This window comes from Dermochelys coriacea, chromosome 7 (genome assembly GCF_009764565.3).
Source record: "Dermochelys coriacea isolate rDerCor1 chromosome 7, rDerCor1.pri.v4, whole genome shotgun sequence".
NCBI classification, from domain to species: domain Eukaryota; kingdom Metazoa; phylum Chordata; order Testudines; family Dermochelyidae; genus Dermochelys; species Dermochelys coriacea.
The window spans coordinates 72,524,090-72,546,681 of record NC_050074.1 but is presented as its reverse complement, the minus strand read 5'-3'; the positions used below and the strand labels follow the sequence as shown (position 1 = coordinate 72,546,681).

At 39.8% G+C, this 22,592-nt stretch overlaps 1 protein-coding gene across 2 annotated transcripts in view; it reads left to right on the top strand.

Moving 5' to 3' along the window:
* The window catches only part of GPRIN2 (G protein regulated inducer of neurite outgrowth 2), a 31,797-nt gene extending 9,590 nt beyond the window's left edge, over positions 1-22,207 (top strand). The window contains exons 1-2 of one of the 2 annotated variants that reach the window (XM_038410328.2): positions 6,724-6,807; positions 16,681-22,207. In XM_038410328.2, coding sequence (XP_038266256.1) covers positions 16,695-18,500 — 1,806 coding nt within the window. In that variant the 5' untranslated portion in view covers positions 6,724-6,807; positions 16,681-16,694 and the 3' untranslated portion in view covers positions 18,501-22,207. Of the gene's footprint in view, positions 1-6,723; positions 6,808-16,680 lie in introns of those variants that run through there. The other variant, XM_038410332.2, reaches the window with a different exon arrangement.
* Positions 22,208-22,592: the final 385 nt, after the last annotated feature.

The following is a 22,592-nucleotide window of genomic DNA, read 5'->3' as shown; positions in this document are numbered from 1 at the left end:
AATTTTGAACACGTAGGGTTGGCAATGCTCCAGGATATGGTGTGTGTGGGAATGTATGTATGTGTGCGGGGGGAGGGGACATAAAGGACAGAATGTATTGGTCATATCCATGTGTAGTAAACCCCCAGGTGAGTACTACAGGCCATCCCTGGATTCATGAGCAGAGGTCAGGCAAGGTGGTCAAATGTCCATACACTAATTTATCACATGAATACCATCTCCATTTGTGTGATTTTGCTTTGAGCATATAAACTATGGACATACGGAACTTGTCTTTGTGATTTGTTTGCATTTTTTATTAACTCAGTAAATATAGAAAGCCATTCATTTTTTCCACAAAATAGCTATTTTCATGTTACATCATTGCAAGGTAATATTATAAGCAGGGTTTCCCTGATATGTCATTGTTTTGGGGAGTCAGTGAGAGGAGAGAGCCCCTTGCTAGAGCTTTGAGTATTCCCAGACACTTCCTCACTTGATACAGAGTGACTCAGGCACTCCTGCTTCTTCCTTTGACTCCCTGTCAGTGGGTAAGCGAGATGTCTGTCTGACATTCCACACCTTAGCCAGGCTGAGGAACAGGAGGGTAGTGTTGGAAATCAAAGGAAGCTTGCTTGGAGTTAACCATTGTATAGCTGATAAGAACTAACAGATGCAGCTGATCAGCTTACTTGTATGTATATGGAGTGTATACGATCTAGGCTTTTGTATTGCACTCATCGAGTGCCTGTATAACATTCTTGCTATGTGCAAAGAACTCTAATGTGGGGCACACTTGTTTTTTCTTGCACTCCCATAATGATCACAGAGGAAAAACGGTCAAAATGGATAGGAACATAGTAAACTTTGTACCAGATCATACTGGTTGGTCCGCCTAGCCTATTATCCTGCCTCAGACAATGGCAATTGGTAGCTGCATTGGAGGAAGGTGCAAGAAATGCTGGGATAAGTAGCTATGGAATAAACTGTGCATGGGGAACATGTCTTCCTAACTGTCATTAGAGGCTGGCTTATGCCTCAAAGCATGAAAGGTTTTCTGTCCGTCCAAAACTCTTGTTTTGTGGGTTTAGTTTTTTAGTGTCTTTGCTATTGTTACTTCTGGATGATATGGTTGATCAAGCAAAACAGTGACCATCAGTTGCAGAAATGGCCACGCGCTCATTTTGCAGAACTACAGGCCAAAATGATAGTTGAGATAACTGAGAATGATTAACTCATATTATAAATGAGCACAGCTGAAAATAATCCTACTTATTGAAGTGCATACTCAGTATGTATTCATTACATGCATGTGACGTTGTTTGTCCACTCCACTTGATGACCTATGTCTGATAATCAGAGGTATTATTAAGAAGAGTCAAAGCATTTAAAAGAGAGGGACTACCATCTTACAGCTGTGGCTAGGCACAGTCAGTGCAAAGTGCCATACGGTATGTGAAAGCCTAAATTATGATTGTTTTTAAATATTTAAAATTGGGGTCTCTAGCCCAGTTCTGCAACCATCTCAGTTACTTATGTGCCCTGGTTGCTTACAGAACTTGGGAAAGCCTTGTCAAAGACAATTCTTGTATGAGATCATCTGTGATCCAGAGACTCCTTAAATTCCTCAACAGTGTCTCCTCTCTTTAATTTCCCCTGCTCAAGAGGCCCTTGTCCCTGGTACCTGAGCCTCTAAACTTTTTACTAGAGCTAATTCTGTTTTGTCAATGCCTTTCAGGGGGCTTGACCCCCTGGCAGTAATGGATGCTAATCATTACAGCTAATGACCAAAAAGAAAAGGAGTACTTGTGGCACCTGAGAGACTAACAAATTTATTAGAGCATAAGCTTTCGTGAGCTACAGCTCCGATGCATCCGATGAAGTGAGCTGTAGCTCACGAAAGCTTATGCTCTAATAAATTTGTTAGTCTCTAAGGTGCCACAAGTACTCCTTTTCTTTTTGCGAATACAGACTAACACGGCTGCTACTCTGAAACCAGCTAATGACCAGTTTCTTTTGAGAGGGAAAATTGCCACCAGTCTCGCAATATTAGAATGTAAATCCTTAGATAGATCCTCCTTATCTTGTGTAAGGCAACTGTAAATATTAGTATGGTTAAAATGGGAAAACTTTTATTACATGATTTCAGGATATGATAAATCAATTCATATGAATTTATTTTTGTTATCTCCTTATTTTAATTGCTTAATCCGCCCAGCTCTAAAATAAGGAAATGTCAGATATTTGAAAAAGGAAATTTCTTTAGACATTTAAGTATAGTAGTTTTCCATCATGGGTGACTACAACAGAACTTTTTAATGAAGATGCACTCTGCACTTCTAGTATTGATGTACGGTATTCCCTCCCCCATTCCACCATGCAATCTGTAACTGATCACAACTGCTGCCACTTGGATTGCAATGAAAGTTCTTGAATGTTTGTCATATGCTATCATTAATAACAATTGTAGCCTCTCTCAGGCAATTCTTCCTGAGCAGTATGTCAGGGAATTTGCAGGTTACATTCAGGGTGTCTGTATTAGGCTTAAATAGAGTTAAGAATCTAGATATAGCAGCCTTCTACTGGAATAAATCTTATAAGTAAATTAAAATCACACTACTCTCTTGGTATAAAACATACATGCATTTGTTCTGGTGTTAAAGAAGAATTCGGTGCCCTGAAGTTGTAGTGCTGTGCATGTTCTACTGACAGATTTTATGAAGCCTTCCATGATATATTTTAATAAATGCTGACACAAAATAGAATCAAGATTTTAAAAACTAAGTAGTAATTTTTAGGTGCCCAACTTGAGACACCTTAACAGTGCCTGATTTTCTGAAATTCCTGAGCACCCAACCTCTAAAAATCAGGCCCCTTTAAGTTGTCTCCAGTTGGAGACCCAAAATTATTAATCATTTTGAGAATCTTGGCTAGATCTATTATAGAACTCTTTCTTTTAATTTCACAGGTATATATTCTCCATTTGTGGCAAGGGTGGTTCTAATTTTTACAGATTTACTCTGTAATCAGAGGCTGATTTTGAAGGCATGGAGCAAAATTTACTACACACCTTCCAACATCTGCACCAAACAAGTCAGGGTCCTATAGACAATAGCATCACATACTACAGAACTCCGATTCCCATCCAAACTGAGTAAATAAGGTGGGGGTATTGTGAAAAAAAAACCCAGTATGTACTCATGTAACAAAAGACTATATAATAGTGCATTGGGACACAGGTACCGAATTAAGTTTGCACAGGCATGTCCTTATTTTTATACTTGATTTGGCAACCTTATTTTTAGGTTTTAGGTTTATATTTCACATAACATCTTCATAAAATACCACTTTCCTGCCTGATTTTAAGAATAGATGGAGGAGAGGAATGTGCATTGCAAGCATATACCCACAACCAATGCTGTCTGGATTTGTTATAATAGGGTTGTAGGCTCTGCCATCATTATTCTTTCTCTAATTATGTGCATTATAGCCAGTTTGTTGAATATTACATTTATGTAGAATAAATAATCCATAAAAAGTTATTGATATAGAATATGGAAAGTAATCACTAGGGATACTGGAAAGGTGCAGGAATTTTTACAAGATGGTGTTGAATCTGTAATGCACTCTCTCCTTGCCTCAAGTTCTGCAGAGAATTCAGAATGTGCCTATTTAATCTGTTTTTGAGAACTTAATGTTAGCACCACACTTTTCTAACTTACAGAGCAACGAGTTTAAAAATGAGCATAGCTAACAATCAGTCACTTTAGTGTGACATAACTAGCTAAATAAAGCTGCTGCAGATTTCTAGATGACAATATTGTTTCACTTGTTTCACAAGGCCTCCTTCACCTACTGGAGGAAATGCAAATATCCATACATCTCTCATCAGCATACCCTTTCCATATATACTAGTATCAAACCTTTATATTGCACCATATTTTTTGTATAAGTCATAACGTACAAACAAAATTTTTTTCTGTTTCTCTCCTATTTATCACATCTCTCCATCCATAAAGAGAGGCTCTCTTAGTATCAGCTATCCAGCTGTATGGTATCTTGGGATAACTAAGGGAGAGAATTTCCAAAGTGCACAGTGTTGACCTAACTCTTGTCTCTGGAAGTTGTGGTAAAAATCTCCACTTCAGTGGCTGCAGCCTTAGGCCAACACTGAGCTCTTTTAAAACTCCTGTCCCAAAATGCAATAAAGGCAGCTTAGAAATGATCTAAAATAGCTTTTCTATGTATGTTGTGTTCTAAAAAGTCCAGTATCTTATGTGTGTTTTTTCCCAAGCCCCCAAACAAATCTCATTCTATTAGTGAAGAAAGATTCTTGGCTTTCTGTTGGTGGAAAGAATGAGGAGTACTTGTGGCACCTTAGAGACTAACACATTTATTTGAGCATCATGGGCTAAAGCCCACTTCATCAGGTGGAAAGTTCCTGTTTCTAACCCTGATAGTTTGTTCTCAGAGTGAGTCAATATTTGAAAGACAGATAAGTGACCCTGTACTAATGACAATAGAGGGCTGTGTGTTATCTGTTTGAGTAAGTACTTCTGTTTCAAATGTGTTCTGTTAACATGTTAACCCCAACCCCCACATGGCATCTGTACCTGGGTACAGAGTCAAAACTGGGTTTTTTGCATCTCAGGCACTATCAACATAATAAAGGTGCTGTGGTCAAATTAAACGTTTAGTAACACTGGTGCAGCTTTATTGACTTCAGTACGGTTTCACAGGTGTAATTGATTATAACTTAGAAAACAATAGTGTTGATCTTTTAAATGGAAAAGAATGTTCTCTTAGCTATGTTGGTTCTGCAATGCCAATGAGAGTAAAGAGAGCAGTCCGAGCTCAGCACGTGAGCTGTGTGTATTGGCAGTCAGATTTTTTGAGTAAGATGGTGCTGTTTGGATATAGTCATTCTTCAGAATTGCACTTTAAACCCTTACTCTAGAACTGAATTTGACTTGTTTAGTATCAATTTAATTTGGAGGAATATTTTGGTAGGGGAGGGGGCAATGAAAAGTTTTAGGGACAGATTTTATAAAAAAAATTGTTAGAAGCTTGTTAGAAAATTGTTAGAATGTTATAGAATAGTTAGAATGCTATAGAAAAATTGTTAATGCTATAGATTTCATGATTAGATCTGGAATATTTTCTGACAGAGATGGACTAGGGAACAAAGTACAGGTGAAGCAACCAAATGTGCATGATGCATGCAATTTATCCCAAGTTTATCACTATCATAGATGAATTGTATGTGTAGAGAGAGAGAGAGAGAGCAAGATATATATTCAGTCTTAATACCGTTTAGAAACTTAGTACAAAATATTTGGATCCCCATAATCAAATATTTCAGTGTGAAATGCAGAGAACATGCATTAAAAGTGGTACAATTTCTGGAGAGCTCTTTCAAGATTACTGCCATCTGGTGAGAATTTTGTGTGTCACCCATTTTTGTGGCAGGAAATGGTACACATAGTGCATTTTCACAGAGGGTAGTAGAATTCTGTTTCATGGAAAGTTCTGCAGAATTCAGTGAGTCAGGTAATCATTCAAATTCCTTTTCACAAGTATAAGAGATTATTTATTTAATTTGTGTAATGTGAGGTTTCATGCCAATTGTGGCTGTTGAACAGACTTGGTACAGGAATGATGGGATTGCGAAGCCAAGTAACTGAAAATAATCTTTGTTCTTTGGGCTGGAGAGTATTTTTCAAGGTTACATTCTAAATCAAATCAAATCCAGATCTGAAATCAGCTACTCTAACAAACCTGTGTGTATATGCTGTATAGAGCATTAGACATTGTGTTATATACATATTCAATTAGTTAGAAGGATGCTGTTGGGTTGACTTAAAGCTCAAAATCTAGAGTGTAATTTTTAAAAGAATAATTTCCATTGCTTAAAGTATATTCCAGTAAAATTGGTTTTATTTTGTCTGGACCTAAATATTTTCCTGCAGCATTTAGCCATTCAAATAGTACTACACAGTGTTGCTTCATGAGAACCAGAAAATGAAAATAAGTCTCTTTAATTATACAAACTGAATAAGATGAAAAAATAAACAGAATCAGTGGTTTAAGATTTTTTTAAAAAAACTTTTACTTTTATCATCTAATGTGCAATTAGTGGCACACACAAATCTATTATTAGTTCAGATTTTAACAAGATAGTGTCCCTTTCTTAAAAGTGCCATGGCAATAAGTGGATGAAACATAGGGTAAATCAGATTTTGGGTGGGTTTTCTAAATCATGAACTTAGCACTAGGGAAAATAAATTTTCCTTTAGGTCCCAATCTTGCAAATGGTAATTCACATGTTTAGGTGTGTGTAGAATCAATGATGTCATCAACTGCATGACAATGAAGCACCAGTGCAAGTCTTTATACAATTGCAGCTTAATTTCTGTTTTAGTTCCTCTACAATGTGCACAATAATATTTCCCTATCTCACAGGGCTGTTGTGAGTTGTCCAGATATCATATGTGACAGGGTCAGGCCAGATGTCTACAGGAGAATGATAGAAGGCAGATATATTAGCTCCAGGTAAAGCAGGTCCCTTTTCCCTGGGTAAGGTAACAGGCAGTTCCAGAACAATCAGGAACTTGCTGGAACCAATTAAGTCAGACAGGCTAATTAGTACATCTGGAACCAATTAAGAAGCTGCTAGAATCAATTAAGGCAGGCTAACCAGTGCACCTGGTTTAAAAAGGACCTCACTCAAGTCAGTGAAGGGCGCACAAGGAGCTGAGAGTGAGAGGGTGTGTTGCTGGAGGACTGAGGAGTACAAACGCTATCTGGCATCAGGAGGAAGGTCTTGTGGTGAGGATACAGAAGGTGCTGGGAGGAGGCCATGGGGAAGTAGCTCAGGGAGTTGTAGCTGTCACACAGGTGTTGCATGAAACACTATAAACAGCTGTGATCCACAGGGCCCTGGGATGGAACCCGAAGTAGAGGGCAGGCCCGGTTGCCCCCATTTGTCAACTCCCTATTGGATACAGGAGGAGTTGACCTGGACTGTGGGTCCCACCAGAGGGGAAAGTCCCTGGCCTGCCCCACGACCTACTAGGTGGACCAGCAGGGACTGTGGGGATTGTTCTCCTTCCTTTTCTCCATGCTGGCGAGTGATGAGGTTAGTTGAGTGAATGGCAGGTTTGAGCCACTAGCAAAAGTGGCCAAACTGAGGGCTACCGTGAATGTCTGAGGAAAGCAAATCCTCCAATAAGCGCAGGATCCACCAAGGCAGAAGAGGAACTTTGTCACACACAGTGACAAGCATCCAAGAAGAGTCTATTTCATGTCTTTAACAATGCAATATATGAATTGAGACACAGCAATTTTTCAAGGGAGAAGAGTGCTAACTACTCAAAGAGCTATTAAGCTCTAATACTAAAACTTTTGTGCTATTTATAAACAGACGAGAGTTGAGAAACTGGTTTGTTCTCCATGACCACAGTTATGAGGGTGCTAATAGGCACTTGGCTGCTAGGATGATGGGGCTATAAAAGCAACTAGATCAACAAATATTGTATGTCATATATTTTTTTCTTTATTGACTTCATTTGAAGTTGGACATGTGCAGGGAGTGCAGAGTTGGGACCCACTGATGCAGTTTTGTCTTCCCAGATAAGCAGACAAAGAGCAACTGCTGCTCCTCATAGCTTTCCAAAGCCATAGCAAACTGAAAACTGCTCTTACTAATTTTCACTCCTACTACTAGAACCCCCTGTGGGAGGCAGGAAAATGACAAGAATCAGGTCAGTTTCATGCTAAAATGCTTGTGAAAACTCTGAAGAGCTGCTGAAGCAAGCACTGGGTAAGAAAATGGGAAAGAGTAGCACCATGGGAAGAATCTCTTCCTCTTCCCCACCAGCTTGGGTGCAATTGTTGGTTTCTCACTTGGGTGTTGCCCCTGGACAGTGACTCTATAAGTGAGGGACAAGGAAAAGATACACTGTCATCTGTTATGGAAAAGATAATGTGTAGTGAAGCCAGGAAAGGAGTGGAGCTATAACAAAAGCAATTGAGGGGTAGTAATAAGTAGGGCTGGTTTAATAGTATTGAGTAAATTGACGTGGACACAATGGCAGAATGAAGACAGATAGATACACGCATGGAATTTAAGTGGTAACCTACAACTTTTATTAAACTTTTAGCACAAGGAAGGAGTGCTACCCGCTCACTACCCATATTTGCCTATGCTAGGCATTTAATTGGTTCCAATGTAGGTGTTACAGGGCTCCTTACCATATAACCCATAACTGGTGCTAGGGTTACAGGGCTCTTTAATATATAACCCACACGGTGGGGTAAGCTCTCCTCAGCCTACCCCCCAGGACTCAGCTCTCTCTGAATCCTACCTAGCATCCTTCCCTCCACAGAGGGTGTAGCAGGGGGACAGAGGGTGTAGCAGGATGGGGACCTCGGCCCACAAGGGCCACAAGGTCTCACCCAAGGCCCATCACCAAAATCCAGGGCTGCCCAGAGGGGGGGGCAAATGGGGCAATTTGCCCCAGGCCCCGCAGGGGCCCCCACGAGAGTTTTCAGGGGCCCCTATGAGAGTTTTCGGCAGCACGCCCAGAGTGAAGGACCCGCCACTGAAGACCCGCCGACACTTCTTCTGCTCCGGGTCTTCGGCGAAGTGCTCCAAAGACCCAGAGTGGAAGGACCCCTGATGCTGAAGACCCCAGGCCCCCTGAATCGTCTGGGCAGCCCTGCCAAAATCCCAGGTCTTTTATCTCTGAGAACTGTTCATTTTATTCTCTCAACCACACTGGAAACTGGCCACAAGTTGTGACAAGTAAGCAACACCACTCCAGTTAGGTAACATGTGTTCCTACTTAACCCCCTGTTGCTTGCAGATGCTGTGTAGAAGGCAAAAAAACTCCCTGGTCCTCCACCAATTTGGCCCGATAAATTCCTTCCTGACCCCCTGAACAGACGATTGGCTAGACCCGCAGCATGTGTCAGGCCAAGTTCCCATTCCTAGTTTGGGTGGGTAGGGTAGGCTGCTGGAATGGAGCTGAAAGAGGCTCCACATGGCCCCTGTGCTGGGCTAAAACTTGGGAGCTGGGGAATGCTGGCCAGTCAGCACCCCTCTCACCCTGCAGGCCAATGGGTGCCAGAGACCCCATGTGAGGCTATTGTTCCTTGGCAAGTGCCTCTCTCCATCACTACTAGGAATGCCCCCCTTTCACCTCTGGCCCCATCAGTTTCCCCTACCTATTGATGCGGGTGGGTGGCATTTTTTTAATGGATCTCACTGGTATTCATCCAGCATTGTAACTGCTCAAATAATTCTTGGTGAATATACTATTTGACACATGTGTAAAAACTCATTGACGAATATATTTTACTGTTATTTGGTCAGCCGAGTGATAAATTATGTTTTAAAAAAATTAAACTGAAAATTGATTGGCAAGGTTCTAGTTAAGCAATAGCAAATGAAACACAAATATTTAATTTATTTAAATTACAGATGCACATGGCTTGGGGTGCATGGGGATACAGGCATTTTGTACTTTGCCTAGTAGGATTATCCTGGAGCTAGTAGGTGTCAGGTAACTGATTCAAACCATGGAAGAAAGACAAAGTTTTGTCTTCATCAAAATTATCACTTACAAAATGAATAGTACTAAAAAGTCTATGGAGAAAGATTATTGCTGGTATTGTGCATATGTAATGCCACTTGCTTTGAAAACTTGATCCAGATGCCAACATGGTTTTATGGATTGTTTGTTTTGCATTTTATCCATTTACGTTCTGTTTTCAAAATTGTAATTGAAAACACATGCATGAAATATTAAAAAAAAAAATTGAGGAATTCATTTAGGCATAGTAAGTTGTCAATAAATCTCAACTAGTAAAATGCACAAAATGTAATATCCTTATACTAAATTTACTAATGCATTAAATAGGTCACAACTTTAATCATAAGTCATAGAGAAAAACACAAATTTGTTGCTTTCAAGTAAAGTAGTTCAGTGGAATTATTGAAAGCATCCTAGATCCCCTCATGCAGCCATCTGAAGCTAAACCAAAAATAGTGGATGTTAATTCCATTTCTATCCTAATCCTTTCTATGCTTGTTTAACAATTTTATATATACTCCTAACATATCTACCTCAAATGGCATGCTTTTTTGTTCATGTATCCAAGTGCAGACATCTTCAGATTCTTGAACTAAAACTTTTCACATAAAGTCAATGTAAACAATAGCTATCTTTAAATAGAATGAACCTCATGGGTGTGTTTTGTTAAATTTAAAATAAAACCAAGCAATTCCCTCACCTAACACACTAAAAGAAAGGGACTTCGGATCTTCAAGTTCCCCAGCTTTAACTCTACCTTTATCCTTTTCCATGCTCTACATGTGTATCCGAGTTTCTGATTCGCTTCTGCATAAAATGTAAAAGTGCCCCACTGACTGTGTAAATTACATTAGCAGTGATCCACATTTTTATACATACCATTCTCATGACACCAGTATGGCTTTTGTGAAGATATACATTTTGGTATAATTGCTGGGATGTGTGCCCACTCCTTTCCCCTCTTCAAATGGAGAATTTCTAGGTACACTGCATATAACCCAGTACGTGGAAGAGAATCTCTCTGGTGTATATTGGAAGGATGAACGGTATATAGAGTGGTGCCTCTATGCCATAGGGACATGGTGTATGGGGAGATGATGATGGATTTTTCTGGACTTTGGAGGTTCAAGTCTGCAGCATTTTGTAGGCTAGTCACTAGAATGTAGAGTTTTGGAGGGAGGATGAGCGTGTGTGATCTGAATTACATACCTGCCAGTCCCTTGTGATGCAAAGCAATTTCATTTTAAGTTTGTGTAAAGTACTGCCTGATGGCATGGCAGACCCATCCCCAGGGGTGCCATTTAATTAGTTCTGCACCTACCTCCCTGCCCCGTGTTTACATTTCAGGAGGCTCTGAGATGAAAGGACTGGGTGCTTCAGTAGCGCTCCCAGCCTTTTGTATATGGGTTAGTGACAGAGAGAAGGAGAAGGAGGCAGCTGCTCAAGCATATGCAGCAGCATTGACTGGCTGTACTTCCCCATTATCTTGCTTACTGAGAATGCAGCCAATCAAAGTGCGATTTCTCTGTAGAATGACTGGGTTTCCCCCATTCACCTACAGGAGAGTCAGAAACCCAAAGCATTGGCAGGTCTGTTGGTTAGAAGGAAAGATGGAGGGTAGTAGAGGGAAGATTAAGAAGCAGGAGTGAGCATCCCTTGCCCCCACTTGGGAATAATGGTATATCATAGAGTAAGTAACACAACAATGTACTGTTCAAATGCCACGTGACCTTGGGAAAGTCTCTTCACATCACGGATCCTCTGTTCCTCATTTTACAAATGGAAATAATGATGTTGCTTCTCTTTTGTAAGGTGCTTTGAGATCTATGGGTGAACATGCCTTATAAGAGCTAAGTATTAATTACCAACTCAGACATACATATCTTAATTCTGGCTCACAGTGTGTATTGACTGAAAGACAACTTGGGCTATTGCCAGTATTTGGTGGGTAGGTGATTGCTCATGGATTATTACATAGGACCGAGGAGAATAAGATCTACAGGTAGAAAGAGGGCGTGGAACTGGGGGAAAAGATGAGGATGTCTGTGGAAACTTTACTTTGAATTTCCTGATATTGGTATGGAGGGCGGGGGAACATGTTTGTAAAGTATATTGTTCTAATAGAGGTTTGTTCATCTTGTTGGAAGGTATATCTTTTACCATCCTTAACTCTGTCTTAAAGTTATTGTTAGGGAATTTCCCTTTTTGTATAATCATTTTTAATTTTTTTATTTAAGGAATAATAAAGTGACTGTTTCCATTATTTTGCGGTGCTATGGTCCTGGGTGCCAAGAGCAATATTTATCCTGTATCACTATCAAATATACATGTATCTGAACAATAACCAAATTTAGAACGCTAAGTCTGTAAAGCAATAATTTACTTGCTGTCCATAGAGTGAAATAACCACAGATGTGAGGTTGGCTTCCTAATTTACTGGTGTTCAGTTACTCAGTGTAGTTGAGTTTAAAATTATCTGTAGGTGTGGATAGCATCAAGGGAGACAAACACGATTTTATAAAGTAGTTGTTCCTTTTTGGAATTCTATTGAAAACTTTGAAGTTTTCAGCTGATGTTGTTATGGCAATAGATCATAAGTTCATGTAAAAGTGTTTCTGCCATATTAGTGATTCTTCACCTGAATTTGACATTCAAATCCCCCCTCAGGCTCTCCTTTATGTAAACAGTTCTCTGTTGCACTGCTTACTGTAATGTAAAAAGTTTTGTTCATATTTTGATGTGTTAACAGATCTTTACCTCCCAAGTCTTACAAGTTTCATGAGTTGTGTCCCTGGAAAAATTCCTGTAGACTTCAGTGGGAGTAGGATCAAGCCCTATATCTCTACCTTCTCTTTGTTGTATTGGAGACTTCCTCTCATCTGAGACTTATAGATCCTGCGGCTGAAGAAATGTACATTGTGAAATATTGGTTACCACCAATGGTATCTTAGGGTCTTTACAGATGTGTAGGAAGACAAGATCCCTGCCCTAACAGTTTAAATCTAAAGCCCTGACTTTGCAATCAGTTATGCCCACACATACAGTTGTACTCTGGCATTTAATCCTGTTCACTTCATTTACAGTACATGTGGAAAGATATGCTAGCCAGTGTATCTGTACACAGGACTGGGCCCGTGTGTGCATTGTGAGAGAGCTGGACCAGTGAAGTGTGTTTAAAAACTAGATATCATTCCTATCACATGCTTTACTTCTCAAGTGCTCTCTGAATGGGATTTTCTAAACACTTTCAGTTATGGGGTAGCAGTAGTGTTGTACAGAATGAGTAATTCATATTGACAGCAAGTGGTTGTTGTCTGTCATTCCCTTCTGACTGTGCTCTCTAGTACCTATCACATGTTGCTTTTGTAGCAGATTAGTCATTGGGAACATCATGTTGCTGTCACAGATGATCAGAGTATGAAGAATATAGCACTGGGGTTAGGTAGAGGCAGTTACCTGAGCACTTTACATCTCTGTGGAGCCAGGACTCCAGGGGTCCATGGGCCCTGCAGCCCTTGCCACTCCCCATTCAGCAACACTGGTTAATGCCCTCAGCAGTCTGGTGTATGATCTTTTCTCTGAATTTGGGAGATTAACCGTTGGGTGTGGGAGGGAAGGGTTACTGAGTAGGGGTTAAGCAACAGACGGGTCTCTCAGTCCCAGACAGCAGGGACAGTGGAGCATGGGCTCCGTAATTGATCAGTGGATTTTTTCCACTGTTATTCCATCTTTGGACAGCAGCAGAGAGAGCGGGGGAAGCCTTTGGGGCTCCAGTAGTGTCCCAGCCCCATGTGTTTCTGGCTACATCATCTGAGGGAACAGTTTACATTTATTAATATTCTACATATGGAAGGAATTAATCCTGCTAACTAGTGGGGCATTAGTCTGTATAGAATTGGGGGATACAAGCAAACAAAATATGAAAATAAATGATAGGCAATTATATATTTGTATTACAGGACACCTAGAAGAACAGTTAGAGCAGCCCAACTCTCCAGGTGTGGTAGCTGCTGTGTACATACACCAGGGCAGTCCCTTCCCCAAACACCTTAAAATCGATATTAAAAGGTCTTTTAAAACCCCAATATGTAAATGACTGGAACTATGTTAGCACATGAACTTATTCCTGTTACTCTCCTCCTCCTCTGCCAGCCAGAAGAAAGGTAGCTGTATTAGAAGCCCTCACCTTCTGTTCAGGGATTGTGCAATTTCCTGGAGAGATGAGAAGAGTATTTTGATCTATTTACAGGATATTTTTGTTCTTGTGTGATGAACTTATCAGTTACATCTAACTTTCTTGTCCCAAGAATTAAAGTTCTTCTTTGAAATGCATTCTAAAGGAATGAATCGTGTATTTGTGAATGCTTTCTTGTTGCAAAGCCAGAATATGCAGTGTGCATTTCCTTAAAAGTTCTTAAAAACATTGGGACTTACATAGCCATAAAGGTTAAGGCCAGAAGGAACTGCCAGATCCTCTAGTCTGACCTCCTGGACATCACAGGCTGCTAATCCCCACCCAGTTACCCAATATGGAGCCCAAAAACCTGGTTTAGACTCAGTATTACAGTCCTCAGGAGACTAAAATATTGTATGCTACAGTAGAGAATAGGAGAAACCAAGGTGCACAAATGCCTGAGAGGCTGCTGCAATGGCAAGCAATTGATTTGGTGAGTTGCACCCTGATTATCCTAGCAAGCAACCAATGCCCGAGGCAACAGAGAAAGACTAAACCCGCTCCAGGTTCCTGCCAATCTGATCTGGGGCAGAGTTCCTCCTTGACCCCAAAAATGGTGATCAGTACAAGTCTGAGCTGACTGAGCATGTAAGAAAGATCCACCAGCCAAACATCTGAGTGAGAGAATTCTCCGTACCACCTCAGAGTTCCCGTCTATCCTTTTCAATGTCCCATCTCCAGCCCTGGCCCTTTTTGATGCTTCAGAGGATGGGGAAACAAACCTGAAATACATTGAGTGGGGAAAAATATTTCCTTCTGGACCTCTACTGACAATCCTCTGAAGCCCTGAGGCATGAAATTTAGGAACACTTTCATCTGTACTTCTATATAAAAAATTACTTGGTATTTGAGCTGGCCACTTAATTGCATGCTAATAAATTAAATGCTGCAGCTTGATTTAACTATGTGTTAGAATCATAGAATATCAGGGTTGGAAGGGACCTCAGGAGGTCATCTAGTCCAACCCCCTGTTCAAAGCAGGACCAATCCCCAATTTTTGCCCCAGATCCCAGCCCCCTAAATGGCCCCCTCAAGGATTGAACTCACAACCCTGGGTTTAGCAGGCCAATGCTCAAACCACGTGTTGGTTGGGTAGAAGATTTTTAAAAATGAAAAATTGAGCGTGTTCTTTTGAATACATTCTGTTGTTGCAGAAAGCTGTTAAAATAATTTCACTTCAATTATACATCAAAGTGTCTGGTAAGAGGAGGGAAGGTGAATAGGCCAAATAGTCAGTGCAAGATGTTGCAACAGCAGGAGAATAGAATAAATGACATTAAAAAGAAAGCCACTGGAAGAAGCTACTTGGGGCCTTTTAAAACTGGTTAAAAACAAGACTGTTACTATTACAGTTTCTCCTAAATGAGGAAAAACTAACATAAACATTTGTAGGGGTCACAGGGGCAAATAATACTATACCACCAGTAGAAGCAAGTATGTTCTTAACAGAAGTTGGATAGTTCTCTTGTCAAAGACAGACAAGTTCTAATATTTCATTTGAAAATGAGTATTTTTCACCTTGCTGTTGGGTATTAGCTTCAACAATTAATATGAACTTCTGGGTTCTTAAGGCAATTTGCAAAAGGAAACCCTGTTCTGAGGTGCAGAGCTCTTCTGGTTTCAGAGGGGTAGCCGTGTTAGTCTGTATCAGCAAAAACAATGAAGAGTGCTTGTGGCACCTTAGAGACTAACAAATTTATTTGGATATAAGCTTTCATGGGCAATAACCTACTTCATCAGATGCGCGGAGTGGAAAATACAGTAGGCAGGTATAAATATACAGCACATGAAAAGATGGGAGTTGCCTTACCAAGGGTGTGTGTGTGAGTACTAACGAGGCCATATAATCAGGGTGGATGTGGCCCATTCCCAACAGTTGACAAGAAGAGCTGAACTTCATGTCAACTGTTGGGAATAGGCCACATCCACCCTGACTGAATTGGCCTTGTTAGAGCTCTTCTGCTAACTCACCTGGTGGATCCTATAACTGCAACCTTGAAGTATAAATGGCCATGACAGTCTCTCTGAGGTAGGACAGATAGCAGGGGAAATCCAACAATAATCTGAATTGTTGTGGTTGGGTGGGTGTGAGTGTGTTAAAGTATCTGCCAGGATTGGGGTAAATTTAGACCATATGCAGTGTGTGTTTGTACTGCTAGCAGCTGAGAGGGAAAGCCACATGACTAGTCTCCTCTTTTTTACTTTTTTTAAACAATATATAAATAATGCTTTAAAGGATTTTCGGCTTATTTGGGGGAGGGGGCGGGGTGGGGCGGGAGAGTTGATTTTTTTTTTTTTTTTTCCAATTTAGAAATTTAAATCCAGTTAATGCTTGAAGACTCGATGACCGGATAATTTGTAAAAATCATGACATCACAAGGAACTAAAAGCTGAACAGCTGTGAGAGGAAAGGATTTTTAATCTTGAAAACATTTTTGTATTTTGTTTGTGATAACACCTGTTTACTTTAGGTTCCTAATAACTTTTCTCCTGAGTGTTCATCTTTGTTTAAAAATGTGCCTTCCTTTCAGTTAAGTTGTGTGTGGTCACAGTGCCTGTCTCTGGACATCGTAAGAAGTGTTTTTCAGTAAACTCAGGAGAGACTTGACTCTCCTTCTGTATCATGAAGTACAAACCCAATTTGGGAAAAAAATCCTTTGTATAACAATCTTAATAGTAAAAACAAGCTGATCTGCTTGAGGATAAAGTAAGATGTTGTACTTTGATCTCTGGAGGCACATGCTTTTGACTATAAAAAGCAAGGGAAGCCCAAGCAATGGATCCATAAGAATAAGTATTTCCTGATCTTGAGTATTGCTAATGACATATTCCTTCTTGAATTGTTTTTTAAAGTCTCTTTCCTTCCTGCAGGTCTCTTACTTGCCATGGCAGCCAACAGCCACCAGGTCCAAACCCATTCCCCTCAGGAAACATTAAATTCTGTTTGCCACCATCCCCTGAATCTAAACAGCCACCCTCTGTCTAAGAGCTCCTCAAGTTTGGCATGCATTGGGCAAGTGAGTTCTGATGAAAGACAGAGCAGTAAACAAGATCTCAAGAAGAGCCTCAGTAGTACTGTCTGCCAAACACATATGAGTGAGAATGATGCTGGAAGTACCCCTAGTTCTGAATGGTCTTCCACACAGTCTGGAATGGTGGAAAGTTCATTGGCTGTCAGAAACACGAGTGATCGGTCACCAGGTGATAAGGTGCAGAACAGAGCTACCACTACAAACCGCTTCCTGACTGTTGACCAGACTCCAATATCCCTGGAAGGAAAGGACACTAGGATGCATGTCAAGAGTAGCACTATTGAAAACATTTCTTCAGTCTGTAATACACACCGGCAAAGTGTGAATAGAATGGAAGGACTGGAAGCTGCAGTTCAGAGAAGCCATTCTGACCTAACATGCAGTTGGAAGCAGCAGAGTTCTGTCACCCACATGGAAACCAGTGCCACACACTCCATTATAAGTTCTTCTAGCAATAGTTATGATACATCAGTGCATAACACGTCTTTCCTAAGACTGAGATATGGCTCTGGAACATATGAAAATACTCCTAACTATCAAAACCGGGTGACTCAGATTCCCACGTCATATAGCGACCAAAAAGTGCCCACAAACAGCTTTGACAGTGGCGGTATAATATATAACACTACCATTTATACAGATCCTGGAACATTTCACACTGCCGTTCTAGGACCACACATGCCAGGAAGTGGTTTCCCAAACAGGACAATGTGCAGTCAATCAATTGGGCTTAGTCAAGGTGGCATGACTTACAATAACGTATCAAGCAGTATATACTCTGCTACAGTGATGACAATTCACAACAGCACTGCTCTACCCTGCAGTGCAAGGCAGGACTCTGTTATGAAGATAGATGGCACTGTTTCTGCCTATTGCCATTCTTTGCCAATACCATCTCTTCAACTTGTTCCAAGGTTGGTATGCTCAGTTAGTGAATCGGGAAGAGAACAGGTAACTCTTGGATATCGTCAGTCCTTGCCTACTTCAGATATCATGACCTTTCCTAAACTGGTGTCATCTGTTAGCGAATCAGGTCTGGATGCAAAGCGAATCCTGAAATGCTGTAGTGTTCCTTGGGAGCATCTGTCACATGCTCAGCACTGCATTCAACAGAGCAGAGCTCAACGGGAAATGAAGGCTTCTTACATCGTGTTGCATGACCAGCAATGTGCAGATATGATAATGAAGACTAAAGACACATGGACTATGACCTCTATGAATGACTTAACCAAAGGACTGAAATCTCCTCTTCAGTGCAAAGATGCAGAGGTACAAACCATTTCAACAATGGAATGCAAGTCTGTGGCCACAAGCCCATCTGTTGTAGCTGAAGGTCACCCTCATGTGTTCCCAGAGGTTAATTTAGAACATGACCAAGAAGCCCCAAAGTCTCCAGTACGTGAAGTGAGATGGGATGACGAAGGGATGACATGGGAAGTATATGGGGCAGCCGTGGACCCAGAAGTTCTTGGATTAGCCATTCAAAAACATCTTGAAATTCAGATAGAACAATTCCAGACAGAGCCTATAGAGTTTTCTAGGAAAAGTACTGAGGAGTCACCTCCAGCTAAAGAGGCAAAGAAAAGGCCATTTAGAACAATGATGCACTCTTTGAGACACCCAAGCTGCTGTGCCCGTTCCAATACTGTTGTGGAGTGAACATAGCTACATGACTGCAACGTTTAAACTGTCTTGTAAATAAACATTACATCTTAAGACTTAACACAGCTAGTGTGGACAATTCAGTCACTTTAGCATAGGGTGGGAAACTGTGAGTTAACATAAAATAAGAAACTCCAAGGAGATCTATTACCTAAGAACTCAACAAGAATCTCCAATGAGATCTATTACCGGAGAAAGCAGAAGGGTTGTATATTTGTAGCTCCTTGACTTTTTTGTTTACTATAGTACTCCTCTGTCCTTGTGTGTTAGATGTGAATAATATTACAAGCAATGATACACTTTTTTTCTAAAAGACAAATCTTTTAAGGTCATGTTATTGTACTTTGTACTTTAATAATTTACAGTTAGGAAAACTTTTTAAAAATAAAACTTACATTCTTTAGCCTCCTATTAGATTGAAATTGTTTGGGGAAATAGTATGCTGTTTTTAAAAACTATAACTTAATTGCATTTTAGATTTTACAGAGCCATAAATATCACTTTAGTAATATATAAAGGGCATAATATTAATTACACTGTAATTGCTATATAGTTAATGAGTAAGAGTGATCTGTAATATAAATGTGCAGAGTAACTTCAATTCTCCTAGTCTGACTTAATTCTATACATCACATATGTCACAGACAATGTATAGATAGAAGACGCTACTGCAACATCACTTAAATTAGTGTATATAGTTATAATGAATTACACGATAAGTATCCAAAGGAATTAGTACTTGCAATGTAACTAAGACATAAATGTTCAATATTACCAAAGATATCTAATGAATCATGAATGACTCATGTAATGTGAATTTTATCCTGAATAACTTACTTTTTTTGTGTCATGTGTTTGTAAGAATCTCAGGTTAGTCTGTCATACTGTGTCTATATTACAGATTATAAGTGTTCAGTTTGGTTTCCTGACATTAAATGTAATTTTTAGTGATTTTTGGATGTGCATCTACATTGAATTGTGATTTTTTTAAAAAAATTGCATAAGTGATAAATGTATAGTCACAGGGATGCCTATTTGGATGTGTACAGTACACTAGCGGAGGGGCCATCCTGAGCAACTTGTCCTCCACCAACCTCGTGTCCTCATTTGGCTGGAGTGAACATGTTCCTAATGTCAGGTTGCTGTTCATTTGCTTTTAATATAATGCAACTTAAACTATAAGGTTAAAATTTCCAGCTGATTGATTTGCCATATGAACTGTAGGATCCCCTCTTCCCAAAATTTGTGTGTGTGTTCAAACAAATTTTGGGAAATCATATGAAAATAATGGGATAGTTCTGATCACTGTAATTTTTTTCAAAATAATTGTAATAAGTCCTAAAATAGTATTGGTATTGATTAGAAGGGAATTGTAAGCAGAAGAAGAGACCAATTAGGATCAATGTCTCTTAAACAATGATAGGCTGCTATACAGTGTAGATTAGAAGCTAGTACTACAACTACTAGGTTATATAAACCACTGCAGTGAATAAACCTATAGTACTGTACTGGCATAGATTTGCTACTACATTACCAATATCTGATTATCACTGTAGGAGAAAAATAAACAGCAAATGAAGGGGAAGGACAGCAAGGCAATCAGGTCAATGTCTTGCTAATCAAAAAAACCAGATGCTCCCTTATTTTGGGCATTTCAGGTCTTTAGGCTTCTAATTGAGTCACTGTGGCTTGTTAACAAATATAGTGTGTGCATCTGCGGATTTCCTTTGCTTTTAGAAAGGATCAAAATAGAAGAGATTTTTAATGGGGATTTAGGAAAACTAAAATATTCATCTGAATATTAACTCTGTGGATGAAATATGAAAACTGCCTCTTTTTTCACTTTGGATGTGGTCCTTGGAAAGTTACTTTTCACATTTTGAATCTAAATGCCTGTCAGGTAACACGTTAATTGAATCTTTTCCATTTTTGACCACTGTTCAAAATTCTTGTTGTGAATGTTCATGGAACTGGGGTTAGATTTATCCGAGGCAGAACAGTAGTTTTTGACTTCTGAGTTCTAATGACCTGGAATGCTGTAGATTCAGGCTTGTCTGCATTTAAAATTTAACTAACAGCTTTTGAAAGAGGATTGTCACCAAATTTATGTTCCAAAAACCAGAAGATGCTACTCTGGATAACAATTGGTGCTGACCTGTCTAGATGCTGGGGAGAAGGGCATGTTGGAACTATCAAGATAGTGGCTAATTAATAAATTTTAGAGAATGGTAACTTAGCACTAGAAGGACTAGCTAGAAACTGAACACATGGATTCTGGATGGCTCATGGATTGCTTAAAGTATAAGTTACAAAGCTGTTCCCTTCTAGGTCACTGGTTCAGCTCTAGCCCAAATTGGCATTGACTGAGAATAGGTAATACCTGATGTGGGTGTTTGTTAGGTAGTATGTGTGAAATGAGTTATCTTAGTCCAGTTACCAATAAACAACTATCAATATAATTAAATCTGCTGTTTCCAATCTTGGAGAAGAAGCCAAGAACTGAATTAGACCCTCTCTCGCTTATTGAAAGTGGCCCCTCAAGATCAGTATTAGAGATTAATTGGGCTAGGCAGTGAGGAAAAAACTTACAAAATAACCATCTGTGCTGTACCTGTTTTTGGTTGGAGTTCTTTGATCTCCAAGACTTTCATGAGCACTAACTAGGTTCCAATTTGTTTGAGAGACAACAAATAACTTACTAAGATCATAAAAATAAAAAATATGCCTGTTGATCTTTTTTTAATCTGGCCCTGGGATTATAAACCATATACTCTGATCTTGGTGCAGCAGAATCTGCATCAGGACTCCAAGATGAGAATTTCCATCCCCAGAGGCTCCACTTGCCTTCATGTGAAAGAATGCAAACTGGCAATGAATTCAATACAACCTGGTATTCTGCCTCCCAGTGTGGCTAATGGCTGGTACTTCAGAGGAAAAGAATCCCTACTCCCTATAAGGCAATTAGCCAGTTGTTCAAAGACGTATGTGTTTGGGGAGGCATTTCTTCCTGCCGTCCTTATGAACTGAAGCAATAAGAAAGGATCACTTCTGTGGTGGCAGGCCCAAGTACAAAACATATTACTCATTACACAATTATTTAGCTTTTTTGTAAATCCAAGGAAATAGTGATCTGCCAGTAAGTGTGGTGAGGTAAGGGGTCCTTGGTGGGACAGGAGGTTGTTCCTTGTTAAAATTAGAACAAAGTCATATAGTTCTTTGTAGGAAAAACACTTTGGGGAAGGATGCGGCTAAGCCATAATGTCTGATGTGGGGCTCTTACCACAAGATTGGGAGCCAGAAATTCCTGAGTTTTAGTCTTGGAACTGACCCTTACATTCTCTGTCACTTGAGCAAGACACTGCTCTCATGAGTTTTCCCAACTGTGAAGGTAATACTTTCAACTGTTCCTTGCAGCCATGTTGAGGTGATTAATTCATGGTTTCAAAGCTCTTTGAAAATGAAAAATGCTATATTAGTGTTAAGTAGTATTGTTAATTGGAAAAAAGGGGTGGGAGAAGAATGGTTTATTAGATGGAAATAAGTCCTTTCAGTAAACCCTTAGTATGGGCTAAATAACCATACAGAACTCTTCATGACACTAGTCATTTATGTCTTGCTTTCTTGGGTAGGAAGACAGAGATTATGGGGTTTATTTGGTTTATAAATTATATTTTTTTCACTTTCTTCAGCAAAATAGCTTTGAAATGAAGGGCTCAATTAAAAACCAATGTCTAACACACATCTTTTTAAAATCTCACCCTCTTAATAGTTCATGTTGCTGGGTTCATCTAGCCATTTGAGGATAAGAAACCGGTGATTGTAAGTTCCTCTGGGCAGAGCCCTTATTTTTTCAATATGCCTGTAACTACCGCACACCCTCATTTCACTACAGACAATGAAAATGAGTAGTGCTGTCTAGCCTCCTGTGTTGAATGGGACATTCTAAATAGGCTAGCTCTGCAATAGGGCAGAAAGGTAAAAGGATGTGTGTTCATTTTGCATGGAGAGTGTAATTTGTAGATGAACAAGATCTATGTGTTTTTCTCATTTGGAAAGATGAAATGTCAGTCTTGCAGCTAAAGACACTGG